This window comes from Sebastes umbrosus, chromosome 8 (genome assembly GCF_015220745.1).
Source record: "Sebastes umbrosus isolate fSebUmb1 chromosome 8, fSebUmb1.pri, whole genome shotgun sequence".
In the NCBI taxonomy this organism is placed as follows: Eukaryota; Metazoa; Chordata; class Actinopteri; order Perciformes; family Sebastidae; genus Sebastes; species Sebastes umbrosus.
The window spans coordinates 31,431,618-31,456,439 of record NC_051276.1 but is presented as its reverse complement, the minus strand read 5'-3'; the positions used below and the strand labels follow the sequence as shown (position 1 = coordinate 31,456,439).

The window sequence follows — 24,822 nt, the reverse complement described above, 5'->3', positions numbered from 1 at the left end:
GTTGGGTCGCAGGAGATTTTACCTCGGTTGCTAAAAAATATAGCAGAATTTTAAGATTTTTATCTGTGCCTCTGAGCCACATTAGCGAGCTTGAATGTTCGTATTGTTTTGATAATTATAGCCCATGTATAACATTGAACCTACTAAGAACGTACATTCAGTTTGTTTTACTGTAATATGTATAAGTCGTGAGAACACCGCTGCTAAACAACGGCAATATTAATGTTACTGTCGGCGTCTAGAAGCCACAGAGGCTAACAATTTAGCAAGCTAGCAAGTAGGTAACATAATGCAGCAAATGCAAAGACATAATGAGGCCGTTGAGAATATCAACATTTTCCTCAGACATATCATAAAATTACGAAGAAAAACAATATACGACTAAAATTACAATATATTATCTTATTATGTACTGAAAATGAACTTCCATGACCTCCGCCATTTCTGACAACGTCAACAAAACACGTCACAACTCGTGAACTCTGAGAATTCAGAAACTTTCCACATACGAGGTCGGGAATACCACAAGAGGGGAGTGTTCATATGGACTCTTCTCGTGAACGCGGTAAACACAACCCCATTTGAAGGCGCCAGTTGACCTCACCAGATATTTGTATCATTCTGACCGAATCACAAAGTGCTGAAGTCATAAAAGAGGTTTGACTAGCCAGCGACCACTGATGTGTGCAGAAACTGTAAATCTAAAACCTCATCTAAATGTTGACTGTGCTCAGGACTGGCAGCTGGGTGGCTGTAGATAAGAAGCAGTGAAATGGGAGTTTGGTTGGTAAAATTAGCAGCATGTGTGTTTTTATTGGCACACCAGCTGATGTTTTTTGGCGCCCACGCTGCGTGACCTTGGAGCAGGTGATGATCAAGTTAGAGGTCAGCGAAGCAGTCGCCTCCTCCTGCATCTCCTCTCAGAGAGGAAAGTGAATATGGAGGGGGTGAATCCTTTCGTAGGTGGCGTGCACACATGATAATCACATGCACGACGTGTGACTTTGTTTTTCTGTGTCGTATGTTCATGCAACCAGCACTTCTCCCATCACATCCTCTCTCGTCTCTCCACACACTTTAAACCCTCGGTCCTGCAGTGAAAATGTGTCCTCTCATGTTTAGTGTACCTGGTTTCCTCCCTGGGAATTCTTACTGTTTCTGGATGCAGGAGAAGACACCGGCTGGCCACCTTATTAAGAACCTGTTGGTCACTGTCAGCTGAGTGAAACTGCCTTAACAGTTAACGGCAAGACGAACACTGAGTGTCTTTGTGCCAAAAGGCAGCTTCCTCTTGTTTTTACCCTCCAGTTTTTACCGTACTTCCTTCTTTTAGTATCTTATAAACAAGCATATGTGTTTCTCACATAGTTGTTACAGTAAAAGCACTTTGGATCTCATAAGCACAGACTCTCTTCCTTGAATTTAGTGGGTTTAACCAGCAGCTCTTAACAAGGTGGCCATAAGGTGTGTTAACACAAAGACATCAATCCCTTTCAGTTATTTTGAAGGGGGTGCTACCTGAAGACTTTTGTGTATTAAGTGTTTTATCTTTTTCAATATTTTGGGATTTTTTTATACATCATTTTTATGTTTTTGCAAGCAAATATTTGTAAGAAACAAATCATACTCTTAAATCATGCTGGAAAGCGCACCATTTTATTGTACTTTTTATTTAAAAAAGTAAATACATTTTGATTCTGTGGTTTGGTGGAATCCTTCTGTGTGTTTTTGTTAGGACCTTTTTCATATTGTATTTTTTTACTCTAACGTTTGCTTTCCGTCCATGTTAACACATTACCAGTATAAATGAAAGAACAAGCTGAGAAACTTTAAATAGATGTAAAAACAATAAAAAAAAATATATGTATATTTAATGGGATTTTGCTAAACCTTCTGGAAGAGAAATTGTGTAAACTAATTGTAGCAACAAATGTTTTAATCTTTGTTCCTAGAACTATTTAATAAGATGTTACTGAATGAATGCAGTCTTTTGTCTTTATTGGTGATAGAACTGAAATATGTAGCCGGCCAGATTCTCTGACCGTTTGAGGATAAAAAGTAAATATAAATCTTGATGTGCTCTACAGAAAGATCTATACACTACTGACCAACAGTTTCTACTATCACTATGAAAGCTATGAAAATGTGTCACATTTTTACAGCAGTTTCCGAGCCTATTTGCTTACGGCTATCAAAATACAGTTGAGGCATTTTCAATACCAATATATCTTAAACTTCTAATCAGGCCACAGAACAGTGTAACACTGTTAACGGATACAAAGCAGATGTAGCCAAACCAATATTTTTTTAGATAAATGGCTATAAATGTTTTTCAATATTGCCATCAAAAATCAAGGTACCCTAATATAATATATATATACTATTGTAAAGTTATCAATTACAATTAGGAGATTTATCATGCAGTTAAAGATGGATTATAGTCCAGGCAAAGTGGCCACTACCCAACTTCCATGGTTTGTGTGGTAATGTAATTAATTGTAATATTGTTTGGGAATATGCACGACTAATGCACAATATTAACTAATACAGTAAGAGCCTGCAGATGGCTCCTGCTTTCTACCAAATCTTGAGCCCCTCTCTTGAATAGCGGCTCAAATTCATGTCCTCAAAATGCTTGTTTTTTACCAAAATAAAAATATATTTTATTTACCATGATATATGAAAAGAAAAGACATGCAGCAAATCCTCATATTTGAGGAGCTGGAACCAGCAAATATTTGTCATTTTTGCATGAAAAATGACTGAAATGATTAATCCATTACCAAAATAGAAATCGACTAATGGTTGCAGTTTTATTTAATATATTTGGCTACACTTTTATTTACAAACAACTCTCACAGTTTTATTTATATATATATATATATATATAAAAACATATATATAAAACTAAAACTGTTGACCGATTAAAGAAAATGAAATAATAATAATAACCAACAACAATAAATAGATAAATGTTGAGTAGGCTATTGAGATAGTAAGTAAAAAATATTTTCTATCATAAATTTTCCATAAATCTAAAATGTGATTGTTATAATTATGGCTAAATATCTCATAATTCAGATTTATATAATAATTTGGACTTTTTGATTTAAAAAAAAAAATATATAGATCTATATATATAGATCTATAAATATATATATATATATCCTTTTGAGCTGTTTGACCCGAATATTTTTAATTTTGTCATTTCTATATACATACAGTATGTATATATACATATATATGTATATATATATATATATTATTTTGAGCTGTTACCGGTAGGTAAATATTATTTTGTTTTCTCATTATCGTAGAAAAAAAAAGAATTGCTAGAAATGACAAAATTAAAAATATTCGGTTCAAAACTATGACATAGCAAGTCAAAACCGAGCTGTCAAAATATATATATACATCTATATTTTTTTTAATCAAAAAATCCCAATTATATTATATAAATCTGAATTATGAAATACTAAGCCATAATTATAACAATCAAATTTTGATTTATGACAGAAAATGTTTTTTTACTTACTATCTCAATAGCCTACTCAACATTTATCTATTTATTGTTGTTAGTTATTATTATTATAATTTTTATTTTTATACAGAGTTTGACTTGGGGCGTTTAAAAATCAGTTTTAGATTTATTCACATTTAAAGTGTTTCCACTGAATATTAATGACCGGACTGACCGTTGTGCGCATGCGCGGATCTCCCATTGTTTTCGTGTTTTCATTCATCACCGCCACGCAGCGCGAACAAAGGGGGCGTCAGGCTCGCGCTCTGATTGGCTCCCAGCCCGGAGCCCCCCTGACGCTGCTGTGCCGCGAGCTCCAGCTCTTCCACAGCAGATGGACCTCTCGTCTCGCGCTCTCCTCCTCCTCCTCCCGCTGCTGCTGCTGGATGCACGCGCCCCCCTCAGTGATTGTTTCCAACGGCTGGAGCTCGAGCGAGTTGGACCGTTGGAGTTTTAACCGTTAACGGACAGTAACGGACAGTAACGGTGGAAAAGAACCACGACGTCCACCGGGTTTGGTAAGCCGAGATATGTCTCCTAAAGTCGGCAGGAATCAGACAGAAGCGTCGGTGTAGCTGCTGGTCGTGATGCTGTCCGTTGGTTTGGGTTGTAGTTTGATAGCTTGATTTGTTTTTACCAAAAAGAAGACTTAGAAATGTTCTGACAACATTAAATCCGAAACAGCGACATTTATTTATTTAATTAAAGCACAGGCGACACATGTGTGGGCTTTAAAACCTCGACTGTGAGGCGTGAGTGGTGTACTTAAATCACACCCAACACTTTAGCCTAAAATGTTGAGCAGAAAATTATGATTTGTATCCCATTTTTGGGGTCTGTTGTAGCAGGGAGTGTTCATACAGCTGTGTGTTAGTAGAGCAGGTTACATAACAAGCAATAGATAGTTAAGATTCCTCTCAGCTCATAGAAGGCTGGCTAGACAGAAAGTGAATAATGTTATGTAGCCTACACAGCTGCCAGTTCACTGAGGACACCTAACCAGTGCAGTTTAATACAACAGCTCTGCAATAACGAAGCTTATAATGCTCAGTTTTTGTGTTTTTAGAGAGGTGTTGATCCAACTGTATTGTAGTTTCTGATATGTTGTCTACCTGCACTGGGGTGGAGGCACCACAAGCTACAGCCTCCAAAATGATCATAAAGTTGAATTAACACCCTTAGGTCATAAACTGAACATGAAAGGATGTTTTTAGGCTACTAGACTGCATTAGTTTTAGTTATAGGACCTGATAAACTATCAATCTTTAATGAAGTATCCACTAGGGCTGCAACTACCGTTATTTCAACTGTCGATCGATTATTTTCTCGATTAAGTGTTTGATCTTTAAAATGTTAGAAATTGGTGAGAAATTCCGATCAGTGTTTCCCAAAGCCAGACAATTACACTGTTATCAGGCCATTAAATAGGCGATATCAGTCGCTATAAGCCCCATAGATGTGGGTCAATAGGGGCCTACTACACCTATTAGTAGGTTTTATCAAGTGAAGTTATAGTTTTGTTGCCTAAACCTAAAGAAGTGAAGTTGTAGTTTTGTTGCCTAAACCTAAAGAAGTTGTAGTGTTGTAGCCTAAACCTCCTCTCAGCTCATATAACGCTGGCTGGACAGAAAGTGAATATTGTTCTGGCTTATGGAGCCTACACAGCTGCCAGTTTACTAAGGACACTTAACTAGCTAACAGTAATGCAGTTTAATACAGCAGCTCTGCCATAATGAAGCTTATAATGCTCAGTTTTTGTGTTTTTAGAGAGGTGTTGATCCAACTGTATATGGTAGTTTCTGATATGTTGTCTACCAGCATTGGGGTGGAGGACAAAATATTAAAAACAATACAACAGCACCACAAGCTACAGCCTCCAAAATGATCATAAAGTTGAATTAACACCCTTGGGTCATAAACTGAACATTAAAGGATGTTTGTAGCCTACTAGACTGCATTAGGTTTAGTTATAGGACCTGATAAACTATCAATCTTTAATGAAGTATCCAGTTGGGCTGGACTAACGGTTATTTCAATTGCCGATTATTTTCTCGATTAATCAATTAATTGTTTGGTCTATAAAATGTCAGAAAATGGTGAGAAATGTGGATCAGTGTTTCCCAAAGCCAGAGGATTAGACTGTTATCAGGCCATTAAATAGGCAATATCAGTCGCTATAAGCCGCATAGCTGTGGGTCAATAGGGGCCTACTTCACCTATTAGTAGGTTTTATCAAGTGAAGTTATAGTTTTGTTGTAGTTTTGTTGCATAAACCTAAAGAAGTGAAGTTGTAGTTTTGTTGCCTATACCTAAAGAAGTGAAGTTGTAGTTTTGTTGCCTAAACCTAAAGAAGTTGTAGTTTTGTTGCCTAAACCCAAAGAAGTGAAGTTGTAGTTTTGTTGCCTAAACCTCCTCTCAGCTCATAGAAGGCTGGCTAGACAGAAAGTGAATATTGTTCTGGCTTATGTAGCCTACACAGCTGCCAGTTTACTAAGGACACTTAACTAGCTAACAGTAATGCAGTTTAATAAAGCAGTTATGCCATAACGAAGCTTATAATGCTCAGTTATTGTGTTTTTTAGAGAGGTGTTGATCCGACTGTATATGGTAGTTTCTGATATGTTGTCTACCTGCATTGGGGTGGAGGACAAAATATTAAAAACAATACAACAGCGCCACAAGCTACAGCCTCCAAAATGATCATAAAGTTGAATTAACACCCTTAGGTCATAAACTGAACATTAAAGGATGTTTGTAGCCCACTAGACTGCATTAGTTTTAGTTATAGTACCTGATAAACTATCAATCTTTAATGAAGTATCCAGTAGGGCTGCAACTAGCAGTTATTTTAATTGTCGATTAATCTGTCGATTATTTTCTTGATTAATCGATTAGTTGTTTGGTCTATAAAATGTTAGAAAATGGTAAAAAATGTGGATCACTGTTTCCCAAAGCCAAACGATTAGACTGTTGTCAGACTATTAAATAGGCAGTCACTATAAGCCCCATAGATGTGGGTCAATAGGGGCCTACCACACCCACTAGTAGGTTTTATCAAGTGAAGTTGTAGTTTTGTTGCCTAATCCTAAATAAGTGAAGTTGTAGTTTTGTTGCCTAAATCTAAAGAAGTTGTAGTTTTGTTGACTAAATCTAAAGAAGTTGTAGTTCTGTTGCCTAGCAAGCAATAGATAGTTAAGATTCCTCTCAGCTCATAGAAGGCTGGCTAGACAGAAAGTGAATAATGTTCTGGCTTTAGTAGCCTACACAGCTGCCAGTTTGCTGAGGACACTTAACTAGCCAACAGTAATGCAGTTTAATACAGCAGCTCTGCCATAATGAAGTTTATAATGCTCAGTTTTTGTGTTCTTAGAGAGGTGTTGATCCAACTGTATGGTAGTTTCTGATATGTTGTCTACCTGCATTGGGGTGGAGGACAAAGTATTAAAAACAATTCAACAGCACCACAAGCTACAGCCCCCCAAATGATCATAAAGTTGAATTAACACCCTTAGGTCATAAACTGAACATTAAAGGATGTTTGTAGCCTACTAGACTGCATTAGGTTTAGTTATAGGACCTAATAAACTATCAATCTTTAATGAAGTATCCAGTTGGGCTGCAACTAACGGTTATTTCAATTGTCGATTAATCTGTTGATTATTTTCTCGATTACTCAATTAGTTGTTTGGTATATAAAATGTTAGAAAATTATAAGAAATGTGGATCAGTGTTTCCCAAAGTCAGACGATTAGACTGTTATCAGTCGTTATAAACCCCATAAATGTGGGTCAATAGGGGCCTACTACACCCATTAGTAGGTTTTATCAAGTGAAGTTGTAGTTTTGTTGCCTAAACCTAAAGAAGTGAAGTTGTAGTTTTGTTGCCTAAACCTATAGAAGAGAAGTTGTAGTTTTGTTGCCTAAACTTAAAAAAGGGAAGTTGTAGTTTTGTTGCCTAAACCTAAAGAAGTTGTAGTTTTGTTGCCTAAACCTAGAGATGTGAAGTTGTGTTGCCTAAACCTGAAGAAGTTGTAGTTGTATTGCCTAAACCTAAAGAATTTATAGTTTTGCTGCCTAAACCCCAATTTGTGTTCAAAACGGGACGTTTCATTCAGTTTTACAACATGTTAGAACGTGTTGCTTTTAAGTTTCACTTTCACTTCTACAACGTAGTAGGCCCCTATTGACCCACATCTGTGGTGCTTATAGCGACTGATAACGCCTATTTAATGGCCTGATAACAGTCAAATCTGGTGGCTAAGCCCAAGATGACGTCCTCAAATGTCTTGTTTTGTCCACAACTCAAAGATATTCAGTTTACTGTCATAGAGGAGGAAAGAAACCAGAAAATATTCACATTTAAGAAGCTGGAATCAGAGAATTAAAAAATACTTTTTTCTTAAAAGATTACTAAAACAGATTGATTGATTTATCAAAATAGTTGACAATTAATATAATAGTTGACAACTAATCGATTAACCATTGCAGCTGTAGTATCCAGTCAACTAAGGCTGCAATCGATAGCAAAAAAAGCTCATGGTGACATCTTAAAATGTCTTGTTTTGTCCGACCAAACAGCCCAAACCTGAAGATAATCAGTTTACCATCATAGAAGACTATGAAACCTCACGTTTAAAAAGCTGGAACCAGTTAATATTTTTGCAGTTTTGGCTTGGAAACATAACTGGAATGATGATTAATCGATTAATAAAATAGCTGCAGACAGATTTCTTCTTTCTAATCGCTGCAGCTCTGCAGTCAACAAAGAGGCACGAATAGTTTCAGCTTGATCTGGAGAGTCTGGAAGCCATATTTAGATTCTTGCAACGCTTTCTTGACAACCCCAGTACGCATAATGAGGAGCAGGAGACACACACACACACACTATTTCTGGTTTCTGGAGCTCAGATGTTTTCGTTGTTGCTATGACAATGGTGACAATAGAGAGGCAGAGCAGTACTAATGTGGAGGCTGGAGTTAGGGGTGGACCGGAGGAGGTTTGGAGCTATTCATCATCTATTTCAGCCAAAGTCTTTGACAGAGGACGTTCAGAGGCAGCAGGGCAAGAGGGCAGAAAACAAGCCAGCATGTGTATCAATGAAACAGAGAGGGAGAGAGGAGGAGAGGGGGGGTCAGGAAGTTGTGGTCATGAGTTTTAATAGCATTGTGGATGGTTATTCACAAGGGAATCACGAAGGAGACAGCTGAATGAGAAAACAGTCCAGACAGCAGAGAGGAAACAATTCCCTTATCAGAAACATTTTAATAAAACAACTGAGCAGATGAGACATAAAGATATAGAGAAAGATGGAGGCTGGGGATTGGCTGATGAGGCACAGGAGGATTCAGGGACTCAATGATGAAGTCTACATTTGGAGAAGATCTAGAACAGGACTGGGTCAGCTGTAGGTCAGTCCGTCTGCATTCATATGCTGCTGTTGGCTTCAAAATAAAAAGCTTTCTGCAGTCTAAATGTCACACAGATAATTTCCACAGAGACAAGCTCCTCTGGTTATAACGGATGAACAGCTATCACCGGGCTGGAACTGTTTGGGTACAAATATCTAATTGGACAACATTGATGAAGTTATGACATTTTGAAGGCACACAACTGAGAGGCGGTAATTCCAGTTCAGGCTAATTTCATTCTTTTTAGACTCAATATATATTCAATTTGAGTCCTTTCAGGCCAACAAGATGATTCAGTGTGTCTCCACCAGACAACAACAGCATTTAAACATTGATATTGGAAAATAATACAAATAATTTAAAAGAAAAGTTAACTGTATAAATAATAAAGACCATTTCAGAGCTGCAAGTTAGTTGTCAACTATTAAATTAATCTCCAACTATTTTGATAATCAAAGGTTAAGAAAAGAAAAAAAACACTGATCACCATTTTCTGACATTTTATAGACCAAACAACTTTTCGATTAATTGAGAAAATAATCAACAGATTAATCAACAATGAAAATAATCGTTAGTTGCAGCCCTAGAACAGATTTTATTTTTGGTGTTTGGGAAAGAGGGGTAGCATTGAAGGAATTTTGAATCATGACCTCAGTATTTCTAAAATTCTGGCTATGTTCCTGGAACTGGGTATTATTGAACATCAACACTTTTTTTGTATTGATGTCAAATGTCTGGTCAGATTCATAATCTTGTTTGCTTTTTCTTTCGTCAGATAGCTCCTGAGTTTTTACCACACATTTATTTTACAGCTGCTTGTGTTTGAATAATATTTAACTGAATTTTTACTTTATTTTCTTAAAAAATTACTCAAACTGATTAATCAATTATCAAAATAGTTGGCGATGGGGGCGGCTGGTTAGCTCAGTTGGTAGAGCGAGCGCCCATGTATCGCCAAGGCTCAGTCCTAGCAGTGGTGGACCCGGGTTCGAGTCCGGCCTGTGTCCGCATGTCATTTCTCTCTCTCCCCCTTTCCAACACTCTATCCACTGTCCTATCAATAAAATGCTTAAAAATCACCCCAAAAAAATAACTTTAAAAAAAAAAAAATAGTTGGCGATTAATTTAATAGTTGACAACTAATCGATTAATCGTTGCAGCTCTACTGTAATGTAGCCTTTGCAGCCAGGGAAAGATGAAGCTTTGTCACAATATTGCAATAAATGCAAACCCCTAGACAATATCTAGTTTCATATCACAACATCAGTATTTTACTGAAATACCTCCCAGCTCTGTCATGTGGTCTTGAGCTGAAGAAAACAAGTAAAATCCCATTTGGACAAAGTCAAAAATACACTTTCATCAAGCCTAAACAAGTCTGTTTATCTGCAAACACTAAACACATTTATTACAGCAGTGAATGATGCTCCAGCAGCAGCAGCAGCTTTAAAGGTTAAATGTCTGATTTGATCTTTATTTCCTGAGGTAACATCAGGGAGCGATCGATTTCGTTATCAGATGACAAGTTAGTTGACTTAAAGTTCACGTCGTTCTTGTGACACACAATTACAACATTGTCTTGGTTTGACAGCCTGCCACATGTCTGTCTCCGACCGCTGGCATCACCCGCTAATGAGTCTACGAGCACAACTGCCCTTGACCACGACCGCGGTATTAAAGACTAATGATTTCTATTGTGTAGCTGAATGGTTGAGCTTTTGAGCGCTTGACAGGGCTAATATAGGTGCTGAAATATTGATAGGCCTTGGCAGGGAGCTGGGCTGATTGCTGTTTAATATTTAATTTGTCCACAATAACTGAACACATCTCTTTCAGAGATTGACAGGCTCAGTTTATTTATCAGCACGGTGTGTTTAAAGCTGCTACATTACACTGCCTGTCTGAATATCTTTGTTTACACTATAATGTTCAGGTATGTGTCAGATCTGGATGTGTGAGTACTATCAGTCTTTCTACCCGGGGTCGTTTGTGTGTTTAAACAACTCTTTGTTTGGGTGTGCATGATAACTCATACGAGCTGCTTGAATTGAGGAAGTTTTGGGCCGTGTCAGGGCTAGTGTCAGCTTCCTGTGTGACTGACTGAGCAAAGGAGGAAGTGATTTAACGGAAGGGGAGCACTTCCTTTAAACGCCCCCACTTCTTGCTCGTCTGCTCGCAAGAAAAGGCGTTTGAAACCGACACCTGAGTGACAAAGCTACTAATACCTGCCTTAACATTTCTCTCTCTCGCTCTCTCTACATCTGCAGCTCCCTCTATTTCTGGTGACTCAACAAGATCACACAGTCTTCACTACGGTAAGAGCTCTTCTGGTCTTATAACTGACATTTATACTGCATTTAGTTGGCAGGCATGTCTCTCTGAGTATAGGGATAGAGATATGTTGTGATATATTACTTTTTTTCAACTGCAAATTATGCAGTTTGTCAACATCTGTTTTATCTAATAAGACACAGTTTTCACTCTGTTTATCTCAGACATTTTTTCCCATATCTAGAGGTCAGAGGTCAGAGGTCAAGGGACCCCTTTGAAAATGGCCATGCCAATTTTTCCTCGACAAAATTTAGCGTAACTTTGGAGCATTATATAGTGTTCTTCCTGACAAGCTAACATGATTGATCCCAATCGATTCCTTAGATTTTCTAGTTTCATGTGATACCAGATACCTTCATTTTTAGCTCTAAGACTGAGCTTGTTACAGCGGGTTTCAGAGGAGTAATTTTGCTTTATTTTTAGACTTATGTATTAGCAATATCAGCATGGATCATTTGGCCTCTTTGGGGCTCTTTGTTTGAGAGGTTGTCTGTATGTTGCTTTGAAATCTCGCAGTATCAAAACCTGTTTAGTTGCTGCTAACGTTTATCCAACCTAAGAAAAAGAAACTTTACAGCTGAAAGATGTTCCACAACATTTTTTAATTATTTGTATTTTAGGAGCTAAACTGAACAACCCTTTAAACACACAAACAAAGACTGTTTGTTTGTGTGTAAAAGCATGACATGCAGGAGAAAAGAAGATTAATTCCAGGAAATAAAATGTCCAGAGTCTAGAGTTTGAGATGAGTCCTCTTGGATGAGCTGTGAAGCACGTCTTCAATTCTTCACCTTTATATCCTATGGATTTCATTTTAAGGATTCATGTATTGTGTGTATAGATTCAAGTATGATAGATAAATGATGGCTTTCTCAAAGATAAATGTTTAAGCAGCTGAAATGATTTGGCTGTGCGGGTGGTGGCACATGTGTCCTCCACCTGTTCATCTTGTTTCCGGGGGCTTCTGTCCTGCCTGTCCTCTGCTGATGCACAACGACAAATATACACAAACGTTCAGCAAAGAGGGAAGGAAAACTCTACGGGGTGATGGCTGAGTGCCATTTAAAACAGCTGCGTGCGTGCAGAGAGGCAAAGACATGAGGAGAGAATTAAAGGGGTGACAGGAAAGAAAAGATATATTGTAGGAAAGAGGAGAAAGAGAGCAGCTGTCTCACTCCATCACACACCAAATGTTGGATTTGTTTAGTGGCAGTTTAACTGTTAACTATGAGTTCTCTTGAAGGAAATACATTGACAGGAAACTAGATATGATCTGCTGTTATTGTTTACCATGTGGAGCTTTACCTCCTCCTCCTCCTCCTCTTCCTGCAATCACTCTCCTCCTCTCCTCCTCTCCAGGCTTCTTGTCTTCATGTCTTGCTGCTGGTCATGAGGAGTCATGAGACAGAGAGAGAAAATGTATTAACACTCTGTGTTTGCTTCTTTGTTTCTTAGCTCCTCTCATGCTGACTGAGAATGGATGATACAGAGTACGGGGTTCAGATTGGAGAGAACAAGTTCATAAGGAAGTAAGGATTCAATACCTCGCTGTACACTATACACACATATACAAACTGCTGAATATAACAGTCTATTGAACCTTTATAGCCGCAGATATGCTTGCTTTTAATTACACATTCGCATTCGCATGACACTCCCTCGTGTACCCTGCATCTGTTTTGAGAGTTTGTTGTGTACGTAGTCAGAAATGAATGCAAGGCGTATGCAACACAAGCGCCTGGTTAAAAGCAAGTATATCTCCAGCCTATTAGCCTTTGGTATGTGTGTTAAATCATGATCTATTTGCAAACTTGTGCATACTTTACTGACAAGCATACATACATTTATTGATTGATTTAAGTATGTAACATATAAGTACTTGATTTAAAGGGAAACTTTGCCGATTTTCAACCCGCAGTGTGGGTGGTACGTGTAAATGTGTAAATGAACGATGTTTGGCTTTCTTCCGTGCACCCGCCAGCAAAAGTCCGCCAGATGACCCTCGCCGCTGGGTGAGCAGGGAGCTCCAGGCGCCAACGACATGGAGGGAAGCCAAATATCGTTCTAGGCTGACAGACGCTCACTGACGGCCCAAAACTGTCCGACGGCCAACCTTTGGCTTGGTGTGTCAGGGCCTTAATACTGGGTTAACTTTACCCAGGAATTGTTTTGACCAGGTGTTAGTTGTGTTTTTGTAGTACAATTTAGCTATTTACCCAAACTAAAATATTGTATAGTTGCAAATTGTTATGATCTATAGTCACAATATGTTACTGATAATAATAATGTTTTGTGTCTATTGCTGGCTCAAAACAACCCATAGGTGCTGGGTAAAGTAGTAACGTAGTGTCGGTACGATATTGACCCAAACTCTGTCCATTTTGACCCAGGGATTTTTAGTGTGTATAATTATCCAATAGAGGCTGGCAAGAGACTATAAAGCAACCAAGATGATCACCAAATCACGGAAACAGAAATGTCCTGCTATAAAGGATACAGTGTTCTCTGTCTTGAAATCTCACCAAAACTAAAATCTCCTCATCAAAAAGCTAATTCAACATATAACCTTCAAATCAGGATTCAGAATTACCCTTTTCTAGCATATCTCAAGTCTCTATAAGTAGATTTTCACACTGTAATTAATTAATATCAAAGGCTGGACAGCAGGAAATCAATCTAACCACAGTAGGTGCTTTGTAAAATGTAATGTGAACTACACATGATGCATTAGTGGACTAAAAACATCAGTGAAATCAGCAGCATGCTCCTTTTAAACAGCATTTCCTGCTCAGTGATTCAACATCTCTGTCTCCAGGGCAACAGTCCTCTCACATCTGAAGACGTACAACCTCTACTATGAAGGACAGAATCTGCAGCTCAGACACAGAGAGGTGTGTTTACTCTTATTTTAATGTTTTATCCTCCTTTTCAACGGAAGCACTCTTCACCACTCCGCCGTCTGTCTGTCTGCCTTCCTGTCGCCCTTTTTACTTTCTCTCTCAGTCATTTGTAATTTAATATACCCTACCCATTATAATCTGTATCCCAAAGGGGTAATAACGGTCCATTGTGTGTGTTTCTTTATATATATATATGTGTGTGTGTGTGTGTGTGTGTGTGTGGGAGTGTGTATATTGACCACAGCTCCTCTCTCCCAACAGGAAGAGGGCGAGCTGATCGTTGAGGGCTTGCTCAATATCTTCTGGGGCCTGCGGCGACCAATCAGGCTTCAGATGCAGGATGACCACGAGCGGATCCGACCGCCCCCCTCCTCGACGTCCTGGCACTCGGGTTGCAATCTGGACAGTCAAGGGTAAGAGGTCCAGACGGATCCAGTTACACCTTGCTGACCGGAAACGCTGATACGCAGCAGGTCTGCGGGGGGCAGATATAGATTATGTCTAGTTTGTCTGGTGAAAAATTAAGTTAAATTAAATAATTGATTTGCACAGTTTGCTAAATTCTTTTTGGCCATAGTCCCATAGACAAAAGGTAACCTTTTAACCCATACCTCTCTGGCTCAGTTTTGGATTTTGCCCCAAGCTACCACAGATCAATTTGTGTCAATAGGCTTGAAGCCCCATTTTCAGCTCTGTAATCTCATTCTTCAGAAGAAGTTCCAGGGATAACAGAGCTCAAGGGCATGCAGCTGACATTTAGGGACAAAACAACTTGCAGGAAATAGACCAAACAACATCAACACTTCATGAAAACGGACATTAACTTTGAAGTAACTAAATCACCTTTAAAACCACAGCTGTAAAGTTTATTTTTCTTAGGATGGATACCAGTTTAGGGATGCAACTAAGGTTTATTTTCATTATCGTTTAAACTGCTGATTATTTTCTAGATTAATCATCTAAAAAGGTTCATTATACAGTGTAAAATACAATTTTCCAAGTCCAGGGTGATGTCTTTAAATGTCTTATTTTGTCCGAAACCCAAAGTTTTCAGTTTAATATGATATAAAACAAAGAACAGCATGACATTTCCATATTTGAGAGGCTGAAAACAGCATTTTTTGACATTTTTTAATGAAAAATTACTTTAACGATTAATAAATTATCAAAATAGTTGGCGATCATTTTTCTGTCGACCAACAAATCGATTAGTCGACTAATCGTTGCAGCTCTATACCAATCAGCAGCAACAAAACAGGTCGGGCTATCAGGTTTTGATACTGTGAGTTTTCAAAGCAACATACAGGCAACCTTTCAAACAAAGAGGCCAAATAATCCATGCTGATATTACTGATACATCAGTCCATAAATAAAGCAAAATTACTTTAAATATCAAAAGAAAAACTCTCACAGAATACCGAAAAACTACATGAATAAAGAGGAACATCTGTCACAAGATGAAACTGACCAACAGGGTTGTGACGTACGTATTGTATGTGGTGTATAAGTGGTTAAAAAAATGCTGCTGCTTGGCAGGAAGTCTAATAAAAAGACTCACCTCAGTATCAGTGTCTGCTATGGTGACATTGTTACTCCAAAGTTAAAGTCTTACACTGTTGACATTATGACTTACTGCAACCACCCCTCACTTTTGTCTAAAGTGTTTTTCATCTATAGCCAATATTATTAAATGTAATAACAGTTGATTTATGTTCACAGTCTCTTCGTCTCTCTTATCTCCTTTCTGAAGTTCCCCCAACAGCACAGATGGTCAACAGATGACAGAGCAGAGCCCGCCCACAGTGGAAGTGACGCCGCCTGACAACCAACCAGAAGACAACGGTGTGATGGAGGAACAGGCAGACGGTTAGTGGCTTTACTGATGGTATAAATATGGTAACAAACTATATATTACTCCCTTTGGCTTTAATAAGGATCCAGTGGTCAACATCATACATTAATCCCAAAACAACCAAATTAATAAATAATACTTTTTCATTTGTTTTATTTGTGTCGGCTCATCAGTTTCCAAGACAAAAAAAGAAACGTAGCATTACATCATTAAGATCAAATTAACTTAGCTTTAAAAAAAAACTCTGTGGACCAAATCTCTAATTAACCTTCAGCTGCTTTATATAAACATCCCATCACTGCTGGGTGCAAACCTCTCATCTCCTAAATGGTGCGTGAGGAAGGAATTAAAGCCTTATTTTTAGTTTGTCCAGAGTTGTATTAGAGGGTTTTTTTCAACCCTTAAAGGAGTTTACTGTATAATTTATATTAGTTAAAATAAAATAGATGACAAGGTTTGCATATGACAATGGTGTTATAATATAGAAAAAGAAGTGAGCACCACATTATCCACCATTTGAACGTAACACCTATTTTAAAAAAAGATTGCAAGGACATAAATATCTCTCAGAGCAGTCAGTATTGTAAGTTCTTAGTTAAAAGATAAGTCAACATGTTTCTCTTCATAGTAAACCAAATAAAATCAAAATTCCAGCGCTCACCAGGGTACTTTTATAGACACCATTTTATTGATAAATTACATTAAAAACAAAAAAGAGCAAACTACACGTTTCACATGTTGCTTCATCAGATTCGCTTTGTGCTTGATTGCCATCAGCTGTGCCTTAAATCATCTAGTGCCACTGAGCAAAAAATACTACAGACCAAACTACAGCTCTATTTCACAAGTCAACAATAACAAGTAGCAACTTGATATAAATATTACAATATAAAGAAAAACATTTCTATTACGAGATACAAAAAATGAGTTCAACAGAGTAGATATTTCCATTGACAATCTATCATAAACATTTACAGAAAGGTACCATAAAAACAATTGATAAGGTACATGTGAAAAACTAGTAGAAAAAGGTAGAAAATTCATGCATATATATCAGAAAAAAAGCTACTATACAAACATACTACAATGTTTCTTTTCATGTTGAGACACTGAATAATAACTGATAATCTAAGATAATAATTGTTGATTGGACAGAGGACAATGAGAGCTCCGCTCAGCTCCTCAGGACGAAGAGCGATGCCGGCGTCTTAAGACGGGGCCAGCGGCGGTCACCGAGCGACCAGAGGAAAATCCGACGGCATCGCTTCTCCATCAACGGGCACTTCTACAACCATAAGGTGAAGTCAGTGGAATATCTGTAGCGAATGTACACAATTTAAGTTATAGAGGAAAATAAATTAACGCTTTAATGTTTTTGTTTTTGTCAGACTTCAGTGTTTACTCCTTCTTTCGGCTCGGTGACTAACGTTCGGATCAACAGCTGCATGAGGACACCTCAGGTGCTTCGAGTTCTCCTCAACAAGTTTAAAATTGAAAACAGCCCAGATGATTTTGCGCTCTACCTCGTCCATACAAGTGGAGGTGAGTCTGAAGTACTCAGTTTATTTCTGGTTTGTCAAGAGAAGGAATTCTTAATAATGAAAACGCACATATATACATTATTTGTTTATTTTTGCTCTGTTACCTGATACCTTTGTGAATGTGTTGATGTTTCAGAGCGTGTGAAACTGAAGCGAAGTGACTATCCTCTGGTGCTGAGAGTGATGCAGGGCCCATGTGAGCAGGTCTGCAAGGTTTTCCTCATGGAAGAAGACCTCGTAGAAGAAGTCACATATGATGTAAATCCCCACATTCACTGTAACAAAGATATGAACATGTCTTACTCCTTTCCTCTGTGTCTCCAATATCCTGTTATTTACCTCATATTAGTCTCTTTTTTGAGCTTTGTCATTATATTTCTCCTCCCTTCCACCAGGTGGCGCAGTATATCAAGTTTGAGATGCCTGTGCTGAAGAGTTTCATCACCAAACTGAAGGAGGAGGAGGACAGAGAGGTGGTGAAACTGACGAGAAGGTGCAAGAACATACTGTTTATATAATCTACTATAATGACCACAGTCTTCTACATGTTCATCAGCTGTTATGAGCTCACAAAACACAGCATTTTAATTATTATAAAGTGTATCTTCGCCGACACACACATTTATTCTTTCTCTATCTTGTACTTGCAGGTATACGTACCTGCGGTGTAGAATTGAGAAGCAGCTCGGTTGTCTTCCAGAGGGGGCAACATGTATGTAACTTGCTCATCAAACTGTCAGAAGTAGCACATCCTCCATCCAGCTGTGACCAAGAATCAGCTGACAACAACACCGACGTATGTGTTTTCAGCGATTATCCTGCTCCTCCTGAACTCCTGCCTCTACATGGAGGCACGTCTATTTTTTTCTTCAAATCATCCAAGCAATCAACCTACAGATAAACTTTAACATGCTTTATTGTGTGCATGTTAAGTGGGACCATCTCAGCAATAGTCTTCAGACCCAATCACAGTTTCTCTTTTTCACAACGTACAGTACACACAGAAAGACATTCCTCTACTCCTGAGTACTTTTAACCTTTTTGCGGTGCAGTATTTTGCAGAATGAGCCTAAAATGAGACGTCCTGTCTTCTGTCTCTGCCCTTCAGATTGCCAGCTGATACCCAAAATCAATTTAAAGCACAAACATCATATAATATGATCGTAATAAAGTGCCTGTTAAAAGGTTTCTCCAAGCACAAAGTACAACAGAACAACATCAGACCACAGAGTTTCTGTTGAAACAGACCAGATCACCAAGAGACGGTCGTGCCCTCAAAAGCTGCGTGCCTTTTATGTCCCTCGCATGTTTGAGAATTTGTTAAATATAGTAATTGAAGGAATTTAACTCTCCCGCTCCATTTTATCTCCGCTGAGAAGTTCACTGCAGGGATTATTATAGAGCATGTGAACAGATAATCTGTTTATGTTATGACTGTCTGTCTGTTGTTGGTCTGATGGAGACAACAGTCTGTTGTTTTTCTGCAGGCAAACTCTCAACTCTCAAATTGAATGTTAAAGACATTTTATGATTGAAGTTAAAGGAATAGTTTGACATTTTGGGAAACATTTTCTTGCTGAGAATTAGATGTTTTCTGTATAACATCAGCTGGTTATCTTATCTTAGCAAAAAGACTGGGAACAGCTAGCCTGGCTCTGTCTGGAGGTCACAAAATCCACCAACCAACTCCACTAAAGATAACTGATAAACACGTTGTTTCTCATTTGTTTTAATCTGTACTAGTGGTGTCGCGGTATAACGGTATTGATGATAACTGTGATATTTTAAAATGAAATATTGGTATCATGTTAATAATATACATGTGTTAATGTTGAGTAAATAATCCAACGCCTCTTAAATCATTTTACATATACAGTTATGGTTACAGACTCTCTCCACCTCCCTACACTCGTACTTTGAGTGTAATTAATTTGGCAAAAAAGAGACAAAACGCAAAATAAAAAAAGTTTAAGATGAATTCAACTGATAGAAGTAAAATTAAAAAAATAATGTTCCATAGTTATCGCAATAATATAATTATTATAAATTCTTTTGGCCACGATAATCGTGTGTACAACTGATGATTATTTTCATTTTCGATTAATCTGATTATTTTCGCGATTAATCGATTCGTTGTTTGGTCTTTAAAATGTCGATCTGTGTTTCCAAAAGCCCAAGACGACGTCCTCAAATGTCTTGTTTTGTCCACAACTCAAAGATATTCAGTTTACTGTTATAGAGGAGTAAAGAAACCAAAAAATATGCACATTAAAGAAGCTGAAATCAGAGAATTTAGACTTTTTTTTCTTTAAAAATTACTCAAACCGATTAATCGATTATCAAAATAGTTGGCGATTAATTTAATAGTTGACAAGTAATCGATTAATTATTGCAGCTCTGGACTGTTTCTCAGTCGGGACATGTTATTTGTCGTTTTTGACACTTCAGGTTTTGTACAGATTAACAAACAAATAATAAAGTTTTAATCAGTGAATTTTAAAGGTGCTGGTAGGTGGGTTTGGATCGAGTCCGGCTAGCTGTTTCCCCCTGTTTCCAGTCTTTGTGCTAAGCTAAGCTAACCAGCTGCTTGCTTCATGTTTACTGTACGATATCAATCTTCTCATCAAACTCTTGTCAAGAAATCAAATAAGCTTCACAAACTATTCCTTTAAAGAAAAAAATCCATCCTGAAACAACACGTTTGGCCTTATAAGACGACAAGATGTCATGTTGAGATTTTAAAAAGCACAGCAAAATGAACAATTTTTCACACAATGATCCCTGGTAAGCGTTGGACTTTGGACTGGCTGGACAAAAATGAAAGAATATTCACGGATGGACTTCTTTTTTATTTTATTTTTACATCCAACAGAGAATGACACCAGAGCGAACAATCCACATAACTGTGAATTATACCGATCGTCTTTGTCAGAAGAATGTTGTAAAATGTATGAATGAGCATTTCAAAGCAGCACAATTTGCCTCCACATGTACAGCGCTTTACTTTTGTCTGTTCAATATCTCCTCACATCGTCGCCGTACAGTACGAAGTGTGAGAGTGAGAGTGTGCATGTTATATTTTTAGTGACTCTTTAAAAAGACTTGCCTGCTTTTGTATTGTGTCTTTTACAAAATAATGATCTTTAAGATGTTAACATGCCACTACTTGGAAAAATGTAGGTTTTTACGTACAATGATTGTTATTTAATAATAAAAACAAAAGTTATCTTGAGAAAAACATGTAATTTTATATATATTACTGTAATCTCCTTAAAGGTCACATATTATACTCCATTTAAACTAGTTATTATAGGTCTCAGACACCTCCAAACCATGTCTCTGAAGTTTTTTTTTCAAAAAAACAATCAGATCATGCATTCCAGCATGTCTCTATAACCTCTGTTTCAGCCCATTTCCAAAAGTGCTGATTTCTGTGTCTGTAGCTTTAAATGAGAATGAGCTGCTGCGCCCCACCCCCTCTGCGGAACCGGCTGTAGCTCTCCGCCCCATCCCCCCCGCCCCCCCGCCCCTCGGCTTGATACCTTGGTAACAGTAAACAACTCTGAATGTTATAATGACAACAGCTATGAATATGACTGTTCAGTTTGACCCTGAGTCGAACACCGACTCAAACTATGAAGAGGAAGAGGCCCCAGCAGCAGCAGCACTTCCACCTCGAATGCAGCAAGACATTTCACAATGGTTAGTTCAACTTGTTGTGTAACTTTATGTATGGGTTAGCACGGAGGCTAACGGTAGCTAACGTCAGCTCTAATGCTACTTTCACGGCTCTGTAGGTAACGTTATTGTGAGGTATTTGGTCAATAACCAATTTTGTAATTTGTGTAATTTAGTGAACGTTAGGCTCTACGTACGTTGCATGTTTTTCAATTGGTAAGGTATATTTTACTTGATATATCCCGAATATTCTATCATATTGTGCGATAAAAATGTGTGGGGAAAAAAGCTTACTGCTCATTCACCTCAGCTTTTTTGCATCTTCTGTCAGGTTTATAGTATCATATGCTTCACATGTTGAAATGCTCACATTTTTTATTTATTTGTTCAGGTGCACATGTGGAAATTGTGCAAAAATGCCTACAGAACCTGAGAATATCTGCTGCTGGGAGACACAACAGGTAACATTTTTATTAGCTATATTTAGTTGTGTGTTTAGACATATTTTTCACATTCCATGAGGCTTACCATATGTCATTCACTCTAGGTTAAAAGACGGATGGAGCAGCTGCCGGACAACATCTCCTGCATGATACAACATCCTGGGTTGGACCCTGTATGTTTAAATTTGTTCACGATGCAAAACGCATATAATGTTTACAGGGCTGAATATGGTGCTTTGCACCAAAGGGCGATAGAGCGGTAAGTGGTTTCTTACTTATTTGATCATCATAATTTTAATCAAAAAGTACAATTAAATGCTAATGTTGTTCATGAAAATAAATACCTGTATGTTAAATTTTATGCAGTCTTCCTTTCCATTACTTCAGTGGGCCTTACATTACACTGTTCACCACACACCATGAATGGCATTACACACCACGATATTGCAGAATAATGCCCCAAAATAAGAACGTGATTACTTTTTAGTATATACTGTAGCTAAGTTTGACATCAGCAGATACTGTTCATATTAAACATGATTTCATGACACATTTTACAGATACTGTAAAGCCTTTATTGTTATTTTCAATCAATAGAACACCATTCTCATAATATATGAATAGAAAAACAAAGGATTCACTGAACCCATAAATAAGAAAGACATTTTTGACAAACCACACTGCTAAAGCTGAATTGGCATTTGTTTGTGCTTCAAACTCAGCACAAACTTGTGATTTCCACTTTATTTCAATTCTGAAAATGCAGCTTATACTGACCTGAAACAATGGTGGCTGATGCAGCATGTAAATACAATACTATTATACTATATTATATAATATTTCAAGTGTGTTGTCATGGCTGGATCCAAATGAAAAGGTATTTTACTGTCTCTGGCAACAAGATTTTGGCTGCAATGATTGTTGCATTCAGACCGTAGTTGAACATGTTATTTTTTTGTTTAATTTGTATTGCTTTTATCTTTGGTATATGACAGCACAGTGTTTCATGTTGTGAGATATTTCTTATTGCTTACAATAAATGTAAAAAGCCACATCAAAAAGTACAAAGTAAAACAAGGGACATACTGATAATAACATGACTAAGTTTTCAAGTTTGGCTCCTGACACGCTGTTTACTAAATACATGTATATTGTCCAATCTTACAGCCAATACAGGTATCTGGCATACAGGAGCTTTGTGAGCTGGTGCTGGGGCTTTCTTGGGCGCAGGATCCGCGTTATAATTCCGGCCTGTGTGGTACTGCGGAGTTCCAGGCGAGGTCTCTTTGCTGGCCTCTTTGCTGGGGTGGATGTGAAAAGCGGCAGGGGTTCATCATACAGAACAGGGTCTGTGCCACCACGAAAGTCCTTGCAGGACACAGTAGCCTGTACACCTGTAACACAATTGTACATATCCATGAAACCCATGACAGAATATAAAACACCGATCTATATAAAATTAGAAGAACAACTACAAAAAGCTGCCACTGTGTTTTAAACTTGTTCTGAAATGGTCATAACATGTAAGACTACAAACCTTTACTCCTGACGAATGGATGGAAAGTCCTCCAGGACAACTGTGTGTGCACAGAACGTTGCTCTACTGGGTCTGTTTGGCAGGCAACATCTGGCCTTGTAGGTTGTCTAGAACAGCCCTTTATACAGGAAACAGTCATGTTTACAACATCATCTCAAATGAGTAGTTATGACAACAAGTTACAAATACAGTATAACTTGTGTTGTGACATACCAAAAGTTTGTAAATTCAGTTTGATGAAGTTAGCAGAGCAGAAAGCGTCATAAAGCTAGCTAGACTCACTGTTTGTAATGCAATACGAGACTAACAACTTTATCGGTGAATCATAGCGGTCATACTATCATCTGTGTAAGTCAACACACTGCACAGCTGGCCACTACAGCCGTCGGTCGGGGCGACTGGGTGCTAACATAAACGAAAGCTACATAACGTTTCATAGCAAATTAATCACCGTTTCTGGATTAGTTTACAGTTTGACCACTTGTTTTGAGCATGTGTACTTTCAGGGAAGTCTAAAACAAGTAACTCTCCACACACACAATACAGCAGCTAGCTCCGCACAGCTAGCAGCTAGCTCCGCACAGCTAGCAGCTAGCTCCGCACAGCTAGCAGCTAGCTCCGCACAGCTAGCAGCTAGCTCCGCACAGCTAGCAGCTAGCTCCGCACAGCTAGCAGCTAGCTCCGCACAGCTAGCAGCTAGCTCCGCACAGCTAGCAGCTAGCTCCGCACAGCTAGCAGCTAGCTCCGCACAGCTAGCAGCTAGCTCCGCACAGCTAGCAGCTAGCTCCGCACAGCTAGCAGCTAGCTCCGCACAGCTAGCAGCTAGCTCCGCACAGTCTGCTCCGTTAGGCTAACGGAGCAGACTGTGCCTACAGGCCGCAGTATAAAGTTGCACTAAAAGCAACATGGAGACCCAGTTTACACACACCATACCTACTACTATAGTTATTTTACGGGTTTGAAATGGTGCTTAACGTAAAACAAAAGCCTCTCACAAGCTGAATAATGAAGCTGAATCATTACACTATAAGTTCAAGTTTAGCCGCACTGCATGCTAACTCCGTCTAGCAAACCGGCCCTAATAAACAGTATAATAAAAAAAGGAAAAAATAAAAAACTTACAGCTTCAGGGTCTCCTGATGCATCCCGGACAGTTGGTATTGATCCAATATTCAGTTTCAGGTAACTAGCGTATCCCGCCAGGTACTGACCCTGATTTACAGCACTCGGTTGTGAAATGATTTGCACATACCAACAACTTCTTTGAAACATGTCTGGGCACAGCACCAGCGAAAATAAAGTCCATCCACTGGGTCTTCAGAGGATCCGAAGTGGGTACATGGTGCAAGCTTTTGTGTGGAGTATTGCAGCCAACAACAGAACAAGCGGGTTTTCCTTTCAGCATGTTTACTAGTAAACAGTCGAAATAACAATGGCGGACGCAGCTTGCTGAGCCGGCTACTCCGTGGGCGGGGTTACCAAGCCGGGGTATGGGGGGAGGGGGTGAGGGGGTTGCTGTTCTGTTTCACTGGAAACAGGAAAGCCATATATGGCTTGCATTTCGGCCTGATGACGTCAGAAGACTAGGAAAAAAACGAATTTCTATTTCTGC

The 24,822-nt window shown here is 38.4% G+C and overlaps 1 protein-coding gene and 1 long non-coding RNA gene across 3 annotated transcripts; one reads left to right on the top strand and one right to left on the bottom strand.

The window, feature by feature from the left end:
• The first annotated feature begins 3,801 nt into the window (after window positions 1–3,801).
• Window positions 3,802–19,241, top strand: rassf2b (Ras association domain family member 2b). Its single transcript, XM_037778799.1, has 11 exons — window positions 3,802–4,038; window positions 11,196–11,243; window positions 12,715–12,788; window positions 14,075–14,150; window positions 14,421–14,572; window positions 15,910–16,025; window positions 17,167–17,309; window positions 17,400–17,553; window positions 17,689–17,810; window positions 17,948–18,045; window positions 18,203–19,241. Exons 3-11 carry the CDS (start codon window positions 12,736–12,738, stop codon window positions 18,270–18,272), a joined length of 984 nt encoding a protein of 327 aa, XP_037634727.1. The 5' UTR covers window positions 3,802–4,038; window positions 11,196–11,243; window positions 12,715–12,735; the 3' UTR covers window positions 18,273–19,241.
• Window positions 19,242–22,941: 3,700 nt separating this feature from the next.
• On the bottom strand, window positions 22,942–24,432 carry LOC119493237. 2 transcript variants are annotated; one of them, XR_005207931.1, is made up of 3 exons: window positions 24,333–24,432; window positions 23,211–23,328; window positions 22,942–23,067 (listed from the first exon to the last, which is right to left on the bottom strand). It is a non-coding gene; the product is annotated as an uncharacterized LOC119493237 (long non-coding RNA). The 2 variants fall into 2 exon arrangements; XR_005207932.1 differs by lacking the exon at window positions 24,333–24,432 and adding an exon at window positions 23,424–23,712.
• Between the last annotated feature and the right edge of the window lie 390 nt (window positions 24,433–24,822).

Excerpts from the sequence above, each read along its gene's own strand:
- rassf2b (XM_037778799.1), top strand. The coding sequence starts at position 12,736 with ATGGATGATACAGAGTACGGGGTTCAGATTGGAGAGAACAAGTTCATA. Across the intron at positions 16,026-17,166 it reads GATGGAGGAACAGGCAGACG|AGGACAATGAGAGCTCCGCT; the intron begins GTTAGTGGCTTT and ends TTGATTGGACAG. Across the intron at positions 17,554-17,688 it reads CCTCGTCCATACAAGTGGAG|AGCGTGTGAAACTGAAGCGA; the intron begins GTGAGTCTGAAG and ends TTGATGTTTCAG.